General features: G+C 40.2%; 2 protein-coding genes across 7 annotated transcripts in view; both read left to right on the top strand.

Moving 5' to 3' along the window:
- TSPAN2 (tetraspanin 2) overlaps positions 1–13,086 on the top strand; it is a 249,747-nt gene that overhangs the window by 113,390 nt on the left and 123,271 nt on the right. The gene's annotated exons all lie outside the window — the stretch shown is intronic.
- Positions 721–13,086, top strand: part of LOC134410479 (uncharacterized) — a 37,776-nt gene continuing 25,410 nt past the window's right edge. Inside the window, exons 1-5 of one of the 6 annotated variants that reach the window (XM_063143797.1) lie at positions 721–763; positions 5,897–6,465; positions 8,257–8,421; positions 8,840–8,884; positions 10,663–11,863. In XM_063143797.1, the coding sequence (XP_062999867.1) occupies positions 5,940–6,465; positions 8,257–8,421; positions 8,840–8,884; positions 10,663–10,715 (789 nt within the window). In that variant the 5' untranslated portion in view covers positions 721–763; positions 5,897–5,939 and the 3' untranslated portion in view covers positions 10,716–11,863. Of the gene's footprint in view, positions 764–1,891; positions 1,912–5,896; positions 6,466–8,256; positions 8,422–8,839; positions 11,864–13,086 lie in introns of those variants that run through there. The other 5 variants (XM_063143789.1, XM_063143805.1, XM_063143781.1 and 2 more) reach the window with 5 other exon arrangements.

Here is a 13,086-nt window from a genome sequence, read left to right as displayed (position 1 = left end):
ACCTGCAAAAGTGGTTGGTTTGGAAGGGTATCGTCTGCGTTTTTCAGCTTGGTGTGCTGCAGATGGACCAAAACCAATTTCATGAAAAGCTGAGAAATGCTGAAAGCGATTCTCAATGCATTTCCATGAAGATGGCCCTTAGTCTTGATCATGCTGGGGATATTGCCTAATTCTTCCCCAAGCAGATTACAGGCAAGATTTCTTACTTCCAGTTGGGGATACATTGTTTCTGACAAGAATAGGAACTTTCTGAACTTTAGTAGGTTCTGGTTCTCATGTCACAATTCTAGATCTTGTGTGTTGATGTAGGAGCAAAGGTTTCCTGAGCATGCACAGTGAGAGTTGCGAGTTGCCCTCATTGTAATGCCAACTTGTGAATAATATCATGGACCAAGATCCACATGCTTGCTGCCAGCATTAGCAGTAGGAGAGAAATGGATCCAGTGCAAAGAAGCCAATAATCAGGCATGCATTAGGCTGGGCTAAACCCTATCATTTTTCAACACAGAGCAAGTGAGCTTTTCTGAAACAGCAATGGTGCATGCCTTGATTTAAATTCGTTGCTGTTAGGTTTGACAACAGGTACTTTTTTCTGTGACCTTTTGTACACACAAAAAAGGAGTTGTTTTAATTCCTATGCCAGCAGCATCACTAGTTACAAGTTAATCATTCACTTCCTCTATGAAATCGTCATACAGTATTTACTGGTCCAATCAGTTAGTGATTTCATTTTCAGCACATTCACTGAGTGATTATACATAAGGTGAGTATAATTCTCAGTACCTGGGAAGAACTGTTGTTGAGAAGTCCAGTGTTTTCTTTGGTTCTGTTACTAGAAAATAATAATGGTGAAGAGCTGGAATTGTGGAAGTGACTTCTAATCTGTAAACATGAATTATATTATTATTATTATTATTATTATTATTATTATTATTATTATTATTATTATTCCTGAAAGGACTGGTCTAGTTTCTAGTCTGAGGAAAACCACTAGATATGGCAACTATATCCATAAAACAAGATTAATCTTCAAGACTTCACTTTTGCTTCCTTATCACTACTACTTTTTCTACTTTGGTTTTACCAGATTTAAAAGTAATCCAGGGGGTTTGTATCCATTTCCTTTTCTTGGCAGCCCAAGATATATATTCTTCTGGTTTTTAATATTTCTATAATGCAAGTATTGTGTATCTCTGGGCAGTGTACAGGTAAATTAAACACACAAAATGCCAAACAATAAAGATATGATAAAAACAGCACATAGCAAAACCAAGCTAAAACTCCGAGCAAGGACATAAACAAAACCAGCATTGCAAAGATCTAAAAGCACTGAAAACTGTTCTTAAAATGCCTGGGGTAATAAAATGGTGTTTCACCTAGCACTGAAAAGACTATAATATATTGTAGATGATAACATAAGCCTTGAATTTCTTTCTTTTTCTCTCTTCTGTTTCTGAAGAAAAGGCAGGGCTGTGAACAAAAGGAGAGTGACTTTACTACTCTTATCATTCCCAAGAAGGAAATATTTTTAAAAAAGTGTGTTCCTTTTAAGCTTTGGGACGGCACAAATGTTTCTGTAAAGTTGCAGAGATTATTTTATCAAGACACCTTTCAGATCGTCTTGCTCTTAAATGCTACCTTATGATATTAATACATTATTTCCTGTTAAGTTTCCCAGCTATATTCAAATGACAAGTGAGACCAACCCAACCAGTTATTGTTTTACATGACTAATCTCTGAACTCTTTTATAGTTTCCCCTGTTACCATAGAGATCTCTTTGAGCTTCACCCAGCACTATAGCAAACATATCCCACAGCTATTAAATAAACAGAAACACACTAAAGTCAAGTATCTGTTACTCAGAATAGCTACCAGTAAGTACGATCGTCATTGCCTTCTTCCATCTTTGGTGAGTTCTAAGAGATTTCTTTGGATCAGATTTCTATTAGTATGAAGAAAGTTATAGAATTTGTATAGAATTTGCATTTGTATCTGTATCTCTATAGAATTTGAATGTTGTGCCAGTGTTCAGAAAAGGAACAGTTAAAAATACTCTTCAGTAAACATTGTTTTGATATTGTTTGGTCTGTTTCAAACTTCTGAAGAGGAATTGGAGAAGCACCCTTTCAGGCAGAGCAGAATGAGCAGCCCTTATTCCATGGCCTCAGATCACATGTAATCAGCTTCATGAATGCCTATTTCCCTGTCCTAAAACTAGATCAATCCCCTCAACCCAACCCACGTTAAAACAGCATCCCTTAGAAATTGTTGATCTGGCATGTGTCTGTGAGATATATGCATGGTGTGTGTGCATTCACATATTCACACACACACACCCATCTATTTGATTTCATAGAACACAAGACCATATAGCAAGCATAGGACATCTTTTTCAATTGCAGTAATTTTTGGCAGTAATTGTCAGGGCCCACATGATGGTAGTGGTCAGGCCTGAATCCAATGGTGGGAGAAGTCATAGCCAAAGGTGGGCGAAGCCACTCTCTTTTCCTGCCACCCCCTTTACTTTCTCTTTCCCCTGGTCTTTCCGTTCCTCTCCCTCCCTCCCCACCCAGCAGGCTGCTGAAGGAAGGACAGATTGCTTTTGCCAGGGGTCTCAACTGCCCTTGCCATATAGGCAGTGTGCTAAAAGCCAATGCAGTACACTAATTAAAGACTGCCATTTAATCACCACCCACCATTTAAACTGGAGGTGCCTTCAGTGGAACACCTCTGTGTAGAAACAACAACACCATCAAAAAGTAAGGGTGGGGGGAAGGAATGCAAACCTGAGGAATTTCTGCAATATACAGTACCAAAAAAGGGACAAAACAATGAGAGGATACTTTGCCAGACAACCACATGAATTAAAGAAATATGTGAGTATGTCAAATATATTTCATGGAGTTACTCTGTGCAATCAGTGTAGTGAGGACAAGTCCTGAAAATTTGTATGATTTAATGTTTAATGATTTGTTAACCCAAATGTGGAGCCATAACAATAAATAGTAGAAGAGACATTTCTTAATTGCTGCAGGACAGAGTTAAGCCTACCTCTAGAGGACAGGAATGGTTGAATTTTTCATTTTTTTTATTTGGGGTGCCTAATCTCCATTGTCTGGTAAATTCTATCACCGTTGCTTACCAGCTATCCAGAGTTAGTTGAGTACAAAGAAAAGTTCTGGTTCTTGTGCTTAACTCTCAATAAATATTAAAAGGTAACAAACCAGGAACAGCCATTTTACTTTTAATTCTGCTACTGTATTCACAACCATGGCTTCCGCTTCCAGTTCCCAGGCCTGTCTCCAGTGTGACAGCTAGAATCACAATTAAGGATGGGCTCATAACAGTGGCAGGGGATAGGATCAACAGTACTGGAGGGACGGGAGCGTTGATGTGCAGAGAAAAGATATGACTTTGTTGTCTCCTGATTCAGCAGCAGATATAGGACATTTTCAGACAGAGCTTTCTTCCCACAATTTACCACTTCTTCCTGTTCTGGATTGTTTTCAGGATTTAAATGTGGTCTTTATATGGCTGGGTTTTCTTTTTATGCATAACTCTATATGCCATTTTCATGGGTGGGTGGAGTCTGGCAGGATGTTATTGGACATCCACCCTTCTGGCGTAGCCCCTCCCTTCTCAGTGTGAAATGTAACATGGGGCACATCAAAACATCTTGTTTAAATGTGCATATTCGTGTTTACATGACACAAGCGTCCATTCGCCGTAGCGCCAGGGTTTTAGCGTGATAATGCACATCTTCGCATTCGCGATTAACCACGACTTTTAGATAATTGCTGAGTTTGCACTGTGTTATAGTTATGTGTCTTTGGGGAAGTTGAATAGCATTTTGACATGTGGGTGGAGCTTTGCGGGTAGGACAATGTGATTGGCCGACTTCCTGATTTCCCACCAATTGGCTGCCTCGTTCCTTCACGCCAGTTTTACTTTTACCCCGTTGCCCATCTGGTTAGGCACTCCTGAAATATGGAGCTGAGCCAGGAGCGGAGGGGCGGGAGGAGACACTCCCAACTAATCCTTGTCAGTACTGTCAAAACGGCACCGCCAAACACCCAAGCAGGACATAGTGTGATGGGAGGATTACATGGGGAGATGGTGGTTTCATCACATGACCGCCAAAAAGTACTGCATTTTCCTCGTTAGCAAAATAAGATGCGAAAAGGGGGAAGAGGTGGGGCAACAACTGCATGTCAATTATGTTGTGTAAAGCATGTGGGGAAAGCAGTGACCAAACCATGATACTCACACAAAAAATTGCACATCTGAAGAATCCGTTAAATGTAAAAGGTGGATTTCCAGGTTTCAGCCCAACAAACCTGCCTTCTACGATATTCACATAGTCTGGGCTGGTTTGGAGCATTTGCACAACTTAACGAAAATATTTATTTTTAATACATGGTTCCAGCTTAGTGCTATGAAAACTACTAGATACAAAGATGGATGTTTGTACTCTGTCAGATTACAGGTTATAGACAAGCTCCACCTGAGGCAAAGGCCACAAACTGTAATTTATTTATTTAATAAATACATAAAGCTTTCAAAATGCCAATTATTATTGTACAGCATCCATGGAAGATGCTCTTTACAAATTATGTTAATAATCTTGATCTTGTTTGTCCTTATAAAAGCCCTCTGCCACTATTTTTTCACATTGCACTGAGGAGAAACTAAGAGCATCATTACATAAGGGAAAATCATGTTTGCGAACCATCACTTCTCCACCCGCACTTTTGTCCCTCATTACTTCCCCTTTTGAAAGAGGAAGTAAACAACTTGCACGTCGCCCATTCAGTGGGCCATTTTGATCACACTGCTTCTCCTGCACACAGCAGGAGATAGCAGCAACTTCCGTCTTTAAAAAGAAGTCGGACTTACCACGATGTTTTATTATTTATTTATTTAAAACATTTTTTATCCCACCCTATATCATTAAGATCTCAGAGCGGCGTACAGATAAAAGCATACAGTATAAAACAATAAATATGCACAGTTAAAAACTGATTCAAAGGCTGCTTCCAAATGGTTGGCTCCTAATGCTACCACTTAAAACTGGGTAGAATCCAATGTTAGTCTGACGAATAGACCCATTGAAATGAATGGGACTTGTTAGTCATGACTGCATGGGACTAACTTAAACCCCTTTCATTTCAATGGGACTGCTCTAACACTGGATAATATCTATTATACAGCATTCCATCTTTCCCTCCACGGATTTCCTTTGGAAGAAAAAAGACAGAAGAGGTGGGAAAATACAAGAGGGTTACAAATGGGAGACAAGCCCCTCCCCCCATAAGATTCCACGAGTGGAACGGGACAATTGTACAACAAAAGCCTCATCTGGAAGCATTCCATCAGTATCTCTTTCTGTTTGGAGAAGTGCACACCTTATAGGGAGACTGGAGCAGGCAGGCACCATCGGGGCCTGCTTCAGTTGGACCCCCCCCCCACAGGGCTAACATCTTCACCTTGTGGGGAAGAAGGAGCTGTTGGTTTGCCCCTCCATTGGGAGATGAGAGGACGGAGCAGGGCCTTCCCACCAGCCTAAACAGTCTCCTTAATTTCTTTTTATTTTCTCCCTCTTCCCTCCCCATCCACTTTTCCTTGTGTGTCACGTCTTTTTTTAGAATGTAAGCCTGAGGGTAGGGACTGTCTTCTTTATTGATACATTGTAAGCCGCTCCGAGAGCCTTTTGGCTGAGGTGCGGGATAAAAATACTCTAAATAAATAATAAATAAATAAATAATATATGTAAGTACTCTTGATTGGGAAGAAGATAGGCCTTCAGCCCTTTGCATTTCTGTCTGCTCCTACAGAGATACCAGCTTGAAGCAGTTTTAATACATTTTCATGACTTTTTAAATCTATTCCTACAGGAAAAAGTAATGCACATGTGACTGGGAAAATCAAACAGCTATCATGGATAAAAGAACATACCATGCTTGTCTTGTAATTTCTATCATTGTGCAGGCAGTTCCACTTCAGGCTGCAGACTTCCAGCCACTAAGACATGAAGACATGCTAAGCACAATGTCAACTCATGAGGCAAGAACAGCTACCACGATTAGGACAAAAATGCCCACTGTATCCAGTAAAGAGACAGCAAACAGCACTATATTGCATAATGCAAGTTCCAACTGGAATACATTTGCTATAACTGTGAATACTACCAGCTTTTCCCCTCTGTTGTCTGATTTTGCACAAAGCACTCACTCTCGTCATACAAAAGCTAAGAGTTCATCAGATATCACTGCTGAAACAAAAACTGAGGTGGCAACATTTCCTACTGAGTCGTTTTTGGGAAATTCTACACATCAAGCCACTGTTAAAGATTCCAAAGTCACAACTTCAGCTATCACATTGAAACTGACATCTCAGCCTTCTAGAAGCATACCACTAATCAGTAGCAAGGGCTTGGTTTCAGTTTCAGCAATTCCATTTCCAGGTAGGTCTACCTATATTTGAGTTACTGAGCTAACTTGAGGTAAACACATGTAAACTGAGACCTGATGTTGTTGTTTTTTTAAAAAATGAAAAACCAGTTTAGAGCAGAATAGCGGCAGGAGAAGAGGGTGTTTAATCCTTTCCTTGCCTGCCATTTCACTGCTGCTCCAAATCGCCCTTCCTACTCTTACCTTTCCCCTATATGGTTCCAAAAGCATATTTACTCTTGGAATATGAAACTTGAAGGCATCCAGGCTCTTCGAAAAGTGACCTGATAATAAAGTGGGTTTGGCACCTGCCTCTTCAATGAAAACAAGTCTCAGACTTCTTAAAAATGAAGGATTGTTGGTGTAGAGTTTGATGGTCTAAATAGGATCTTTATTATGCTTAATTAGGATCTGAGCTTATCATAACGCCTGGAACGCTCTTCCAGAACATCTGAGATCCACAAGTTCAATCGCAGCTTTTAAAGCTCAGCTAAAAACTTTTCTTTTTCCTAAAGCTTTTAAAACCTGATGTTGTTTGGACTCTATACTGTTAGTTTTACCCTACCCTGTGCCTGTTTACCCTACCCAGTGCCTGTTTGCATTCTCTTCCCCTCCTTATTGCTTTACTATGATTTTATTAGAATGTAAGCCTATGCGGCAGGGTCCTGCTATTTACTGTTTTACTCTGTACAGCACCATGTACATTGATGGTGCTATATAAATAAAATAATAATAATAATAATAATAATAATAATAATAATAATAATGAAGCATTAGAACATACATACAGGCTCAGCCTACAGTATTCGTCAGCATCAGCCAATAGAACAAATACAAAATGTCTGCAATTAATTCTGCTCCTACTCCTTACTAGATTATACCCCTGATCTGTCTCTACCTCCAATTTCTGCCTTTCCCAGCTGTGAGATTTGTTTGGAAAACAAAAGTTGGCAACCCTTTGTGTATAGACTGGTGAGAATTTTTAAGTGCTTTGAAAATTGGCCAAAACAGATTTTACAGGGTTTTGGAACAATACAAAACCTGCTTATCAGAGGAGTGATGTAAGTGTAAGCACCCTTGTTTAAATCACCTTCAGCACTCTGGAAAAAAATATCATGTTTCCAGCCATACTTGTATATGTATCAGATTTACACTGAGCAGGTTATATCACTATGAAAGGGGTATATAAAGAGAGCCAGTGTGGTGTAGTGGCTAAGGTGTTGGACTGGGAGTCGGGAGATCTGGGTTCTAGTCCCCACTCGGCCATGGAAACCCACTGGGTGACTTTGGGCCAGTCACAGACTCTCAGCCCAACCTACCTCACAGGGTTGTTGTGAGGATAACATGGAGAGGAGGATTATGTATGCTGCCTTGGGTTCCTTGGAGGAGAAAAGGCAGGATATAAATATAATAAATAAAATTAAAAAATATAAGAGGCAGAAGCCACACCAAGCAGGATATAGCACTATGAAAGTGGTATATGGTATGTGTCATGGGCCCCAACAGTTGTCAGTGCACTTCAGTACACTGAAAGCAGTAGTGCGGCTCCTGCCTTATATACTGCTTTCATACCACTTTCATAGCGCTATACCCTGCTTGGTGTAGATCTGGCCGTTGCAGTATAACAATATGCACAACACTGTGAGAGAGATAAATACATGTCCACTTGCCATCTTAAAATTGGTAATGAGACTCCAGACTACAATTTAACACACATTTTAATGTATGTCTGTACAGGAAGCCTGTCTGCATATTGAAGTTTTAAAATTAAATAGCAGTAAGCTAGTTATGTTATTTCATTCCAGCAGAAGAAGCTGATTTGAAGAAGTCAGAGGTCATCCTAACAATTGGTTTTGCCATTGTTCTTGCATTGACAATTCTGGGATTCACTGTTTACATTCTCAATAAATACAAAAAGCTAAGGAATCAGTATTCTCATCGCCCACTCTATGATGCCTCTTCTGAAATAGGTTAGTATATTTTTAATCAAATACTAGTCTCATGTACAAGATCTGGAGAGGCACATGCACAAAACGTATCTATGTGGTCAGATGGCTGCTTGGGACATTTGGGAGGCTGCTCTAGAAGGCAACTGACCTTTGAGGAGCTTTTTGGCAAGTGTAGAGGACTACTGCTGGAAGGGGGAACTGGAATACAAATGTGGCCCTTGGATCATGGCTAAAGTATTTATCTTGACAATAACACCATAATAATTGGGGCCTCACTGGACATTTTGTACACTCAGTGCTGATATTGGCAATTTCTTATGCATATGCCTGAAAGATACAATTTAAATGCATCACAGCATAATGGAGAACTTAAGTCTTAAGCTTGTTTCGATCTACCATCTTTGCCCCAAATATAATAATTTTCCCAAACTTTTTACAGTGGACAGATATGCTACTCCGGATGACACACTTGTAATATCAGGAGGTTTGTATGATGCACCAAGATTATATAATCCAAACATGACGGTATATGAAGATGATGAGCTTCAAAATGAAAATTTACCATTTAGTACTCAACGTGGACAATTTAGATTGGAATTCTTGCCAGGTGAACAAGAAAATGACCTTTCCCCAACATATGAAACATTTCAGATGCCACCAGGAGGCTTATAACGGTTGGAGCATAGGAAGCCTTTTAAAGAGGCTAAAATAAAAGTTTTAACTACAGTGCTCATTAAACATAAAATCCAGCTCAATTAAAATATGAAAATGAAATTAAGGAAGTAGGTTTATTAAAACAAAGACTCTATTAGAACATTTCCAACAATAGTTAACAGTCCTCTGCAACGATTAATGTTATTCAGTTTGGGCCTGTTTCACTGGTGCTATTGGTTTGGATCCAGACGTAAAGCTCCATCACACCACCGTTATAGTCAGCTGTCGAGGTGAATTGCATGCAAAGGACTCAGATGACACCAACCATGTCCTGCTGTGATTGTGATTGTTCCCCCCCTTCACGACGTATTTTGGTGCACAAAAAGTCCGGTCCTTCCTGTAACCCGAAAGCACACCACTCAAACTTCAAAGTGTATTTTCATCCATTGTTTTCAATCCGATGTTCTGTGAGTGTGTTTTCAAGGGGTGGTATTGCTGATGAAAGTGTGTTCAAGGGGTGGTATTGATGATGAGAGGGTTGTGCCTTTTCTCCTCCACCTTTGCTTCATGACTTGCTTTGGGGTGGTGGGGGAGAGGGGGATGCATTGGTAACATCATAGAGGGGGGCTGCGTAGCTTCTCTCCCCTTCCCTTTCCCTCAATTGGAAGTGTGTGACATGGGGAACACAATGCAACCTCCAGTGGCAAGTAATAGGAATTTTAGTTGATTAATCAATTAATCTATGGATTAAGTTTTCTTGTGTGTTATAAGCAGTCCCTCTGTAGCAAGAAGAGGTCCCATTGAACTCTATGTTCTTACTCCTGAGTAGGCATTTTCATCTTAAAAGAAATGTGGAAAATGCACCCTCCTTGCCAGCAGCACCCTCATGTTTAGAGATAAATAGATCAAAATTTGCTCGGTGATAAGTCTTAAGGAGGGCTTTCAGCATGCCCAATTTGAATCCAATTGGATCATCCCTCGATATTAAGGGATTTTTTAAAATGGAAATTAAATAAATGCTTACATCTGTATAAGTTTTAAAGATAAAGAGATCAAAATCAGCACAGTGTTAGGTCTTAAGGAGGGCTTTCAGCATACCAAATTTGAATTCAATTGGGTCATCCATTAATTTTTTTAATGATTTTTTTTAAAATTACCTCCATCAAATCTTTTGGAGCTTATAGTCTATCTGTGCGAAGGACCATAGGAGTGCTGTTCCATTCCTTTGATCATGCAAAGCTGTGCATCTTCAAGTTCATAAACTACAGATCTGCTTGTTCCCTTACTCAAAAGTAAATCCCATTGATTTCAACTGCTAAAGTCACATGCAGGCTTACCTTTGAGTAAACCCATTGAACAGCAAGAGTCTTACCTCTGAGTAAACATATATTCCAGCTCTAGAGAGCCATGGAGGGCTTGTGTGTGTGTGTTTGACAGATGGAGTATGTATGAGAGGTGCACCATGTGAGGAGGGGAGAGGAAGGGGGTGAGGGGAACCGGATTTGCCTGGTGCCCTTTCCACAAGGCTTGGATACCAGCTGTCTCCGCAGTTGGCTGAGGATAACAATCCCAGGAGGGCTGCAGCGGTGACTTCTTTTCTTATTCCAGGTGTGGGGAGGGGCTCTGTTTTGCATCAAGGAAAGGCAGAGAGGCAACCTTGAGTCAAGCAATGAGGAAGCGAGAGCCCCATGTCTCTTTCCATCGAGGTGGGCACTTTACTGAAGTGGGATTTTCTGTCTCTCTCCATCACACACCTTTTCTTTCTACCAGCCCGATCCCAGGCAATGTTCAGTGCTCCTAACCAGGACTTGCTTCTGAGTAAAGATGTGTAGGAGGGCACTTTATGACTTACAGGACATATCCACGAAACTATTTAGGGGAGAGAAGTCCTTGTTTCCCCCAAATCTGTTCAGCAATAAGAGAAGCTACTGCTGAGGAAAAAGCAAAGCAACACCCTAGTAGCCCCATGACCATCACAGTCAGTGCAGCGGGGACGGGGAGTTGTCCAACTACCAACAACCAATAAAGTGTAGGGGGAGGTATGAAAGAGATCCGTGGGTGTAAGCAATAGCTGATTTGTAGGTGCACAAGGGAGAAGAGGTATAAAGATGCACGAACCCTAAAAGCTCACAGATGTAAGTGATCAGTGCTTCACACGCTATTGAAATGAAGGGGAATAATACAAGGGCAAAAGTGTAGGTGTGATGGAGCTTGTAGAGTAGACCCACTAAAATCAATTCATTAAATGGATCTACCCTAACTATTCAACCAATTATGCTTAATTGAATAACATCAATCTATTCTGATTCATTTTTCAATGAAACTCTATTTTTACTAACCTTTTAAAAAAATTATTGAAGTTCTTATCTTTTTGTATTAACCTACATATGCTGCTGAGCATGCAGGAGTCCTTTCCTCCCTCTCCCTCCCGGTCCTCAACTGGGCACACACTGGAGTGCACCAACCATTAGTTTCAATTACAGCCACGGGTTATCCTTCCATGTATACATCTTTCTCCTTCTAAGGGCCCTGCATACAAGTTAATTATTTACAAGAGCAGGCAAGGGGCAGAGGTCGGGGAGGAAAGAGAGTTCAGCCCTACACTAATTCTTTCCCACACATGCAGCTGTACCTGCAGGGGGGTAGATGAGGCCCTAAGATTTTGGGGAAGGATTTAATTCTTGAATTATTCCAGGGTTCAATACTTTCATAACACTATTTTAAAAATAAAAGTTAATGTAACAAGGTGCAACAAAAATAGAGTTGAGTTTAAACATGTTAAACAACACAATTAGTTCTACAATAGTAGTAAGATCTTTTTTATTCAAAAAGTTGGCCAGCTTCTTTTATTTTTCTTCTCCTCTCTATTTTGGAGACAGCAGTCCATGCCATATCTTGCATCTTTCTTGTAGCTGCTGTGATGTTCAGCTGCCTTATATGCTATAAATGTAAATATATATACAAAGTTATTGTTTATATTTTGTATAAGGTTCCAGGAAATAAGTAGGCCTAGAGGTACTTACAATTTGTAGAGGGGGGTTGAATGCTGGAGTGTTGACTGCATGGTTGAGGGGGAGTGCAGATTGGCTGAGTAAGAGTGGGAGGAGCTGGAGAAATGTATCTATATATAGTTAAGTGAGTGATAGGAGGGGGTGGTATGAGATTGTATGTGAAAAGAGTGAGAGATACAGTGTGTAGGTTAGAATTCTGTGAAGTAGAGAGAAGTAGATGATTTTAGGACTCTATAGTGGAACCTTGTAATAAAGAAGTGACAGAAACCAATACGCTTGCAACCTTGTAACCGCATTTGCACTGAGGAAACCATTAAGCTTGTACACGCATTTACTTAAGTTAATAAATTCAAATTATATTTACAAACAACTAGTGTGGCATGTGGAGGAGTGTCTGAGGAGAGAACAATTAATGGTGGCAGTGGAATCGGAAACTGAGGGCTAGGTTGCTGGGCTGTGGGGCCTGAAGAATAAAGGTGAGACAGGAGCAGCAGCAGTAAGCCTAAACCCTCACCCATGTCATTAGCACAAGGGGGATTGAAGTGGTCCTGGGTGCTAGTGGCATGGATAGTCCTGTCAGGTAGCTTGTGGGTGTTTCAGGTTAAGTTGAGATGATACAGGGAGGCAGGACGCGTCACAGCTGCAAGTTTCATTGAGGATCCAGGGGTTTTCAGAGTGGATGGAGTTTGGATTTATACACAAAATTGGACACCTCAATTAATTTTGAAAAGGCCAGTATGATGTTTGTTTTGGCTTTCAGTAAAATTAAGAAGATACCTTTTTTGGTGTCATGACACCTAGGCAAGATGTTTATGGATAATCTATATAGTGTTTAAACATTTATTCCTCTGACACGATATAAGAAAGTCATTTTTAAAGTAAATAGTTAACATTTGCAGGTACTTTTCTTTCATTTTTTATTAAATTAGACCATGGAAAAACTATACAATTACCTTTCCCCAGCTTTTAGAATGTAAAAACTGTAGAACTTGGAAAATGGTAAACTCCAGTTTGTGGGGAA

This window comes from Elgaria multicarinata, chromosome 1 (genome assembly GCF_023053635.1).
Source record: "Elgaria multicarinata webbii isolate HBS135686 ecotype San Diego chromosome 1, rElgMul1.1.pri, whole genome shotgun sequence".
Lineage (NCBI taxonomy): Eukaryota > Metazoa > Chordata > Lepidosauria > Squamata > Anguidae > Elgaria > Elgaria multicarinata.
This window is presented reverse-complemented; position numbering and strand designations above follow the sequence as displayed.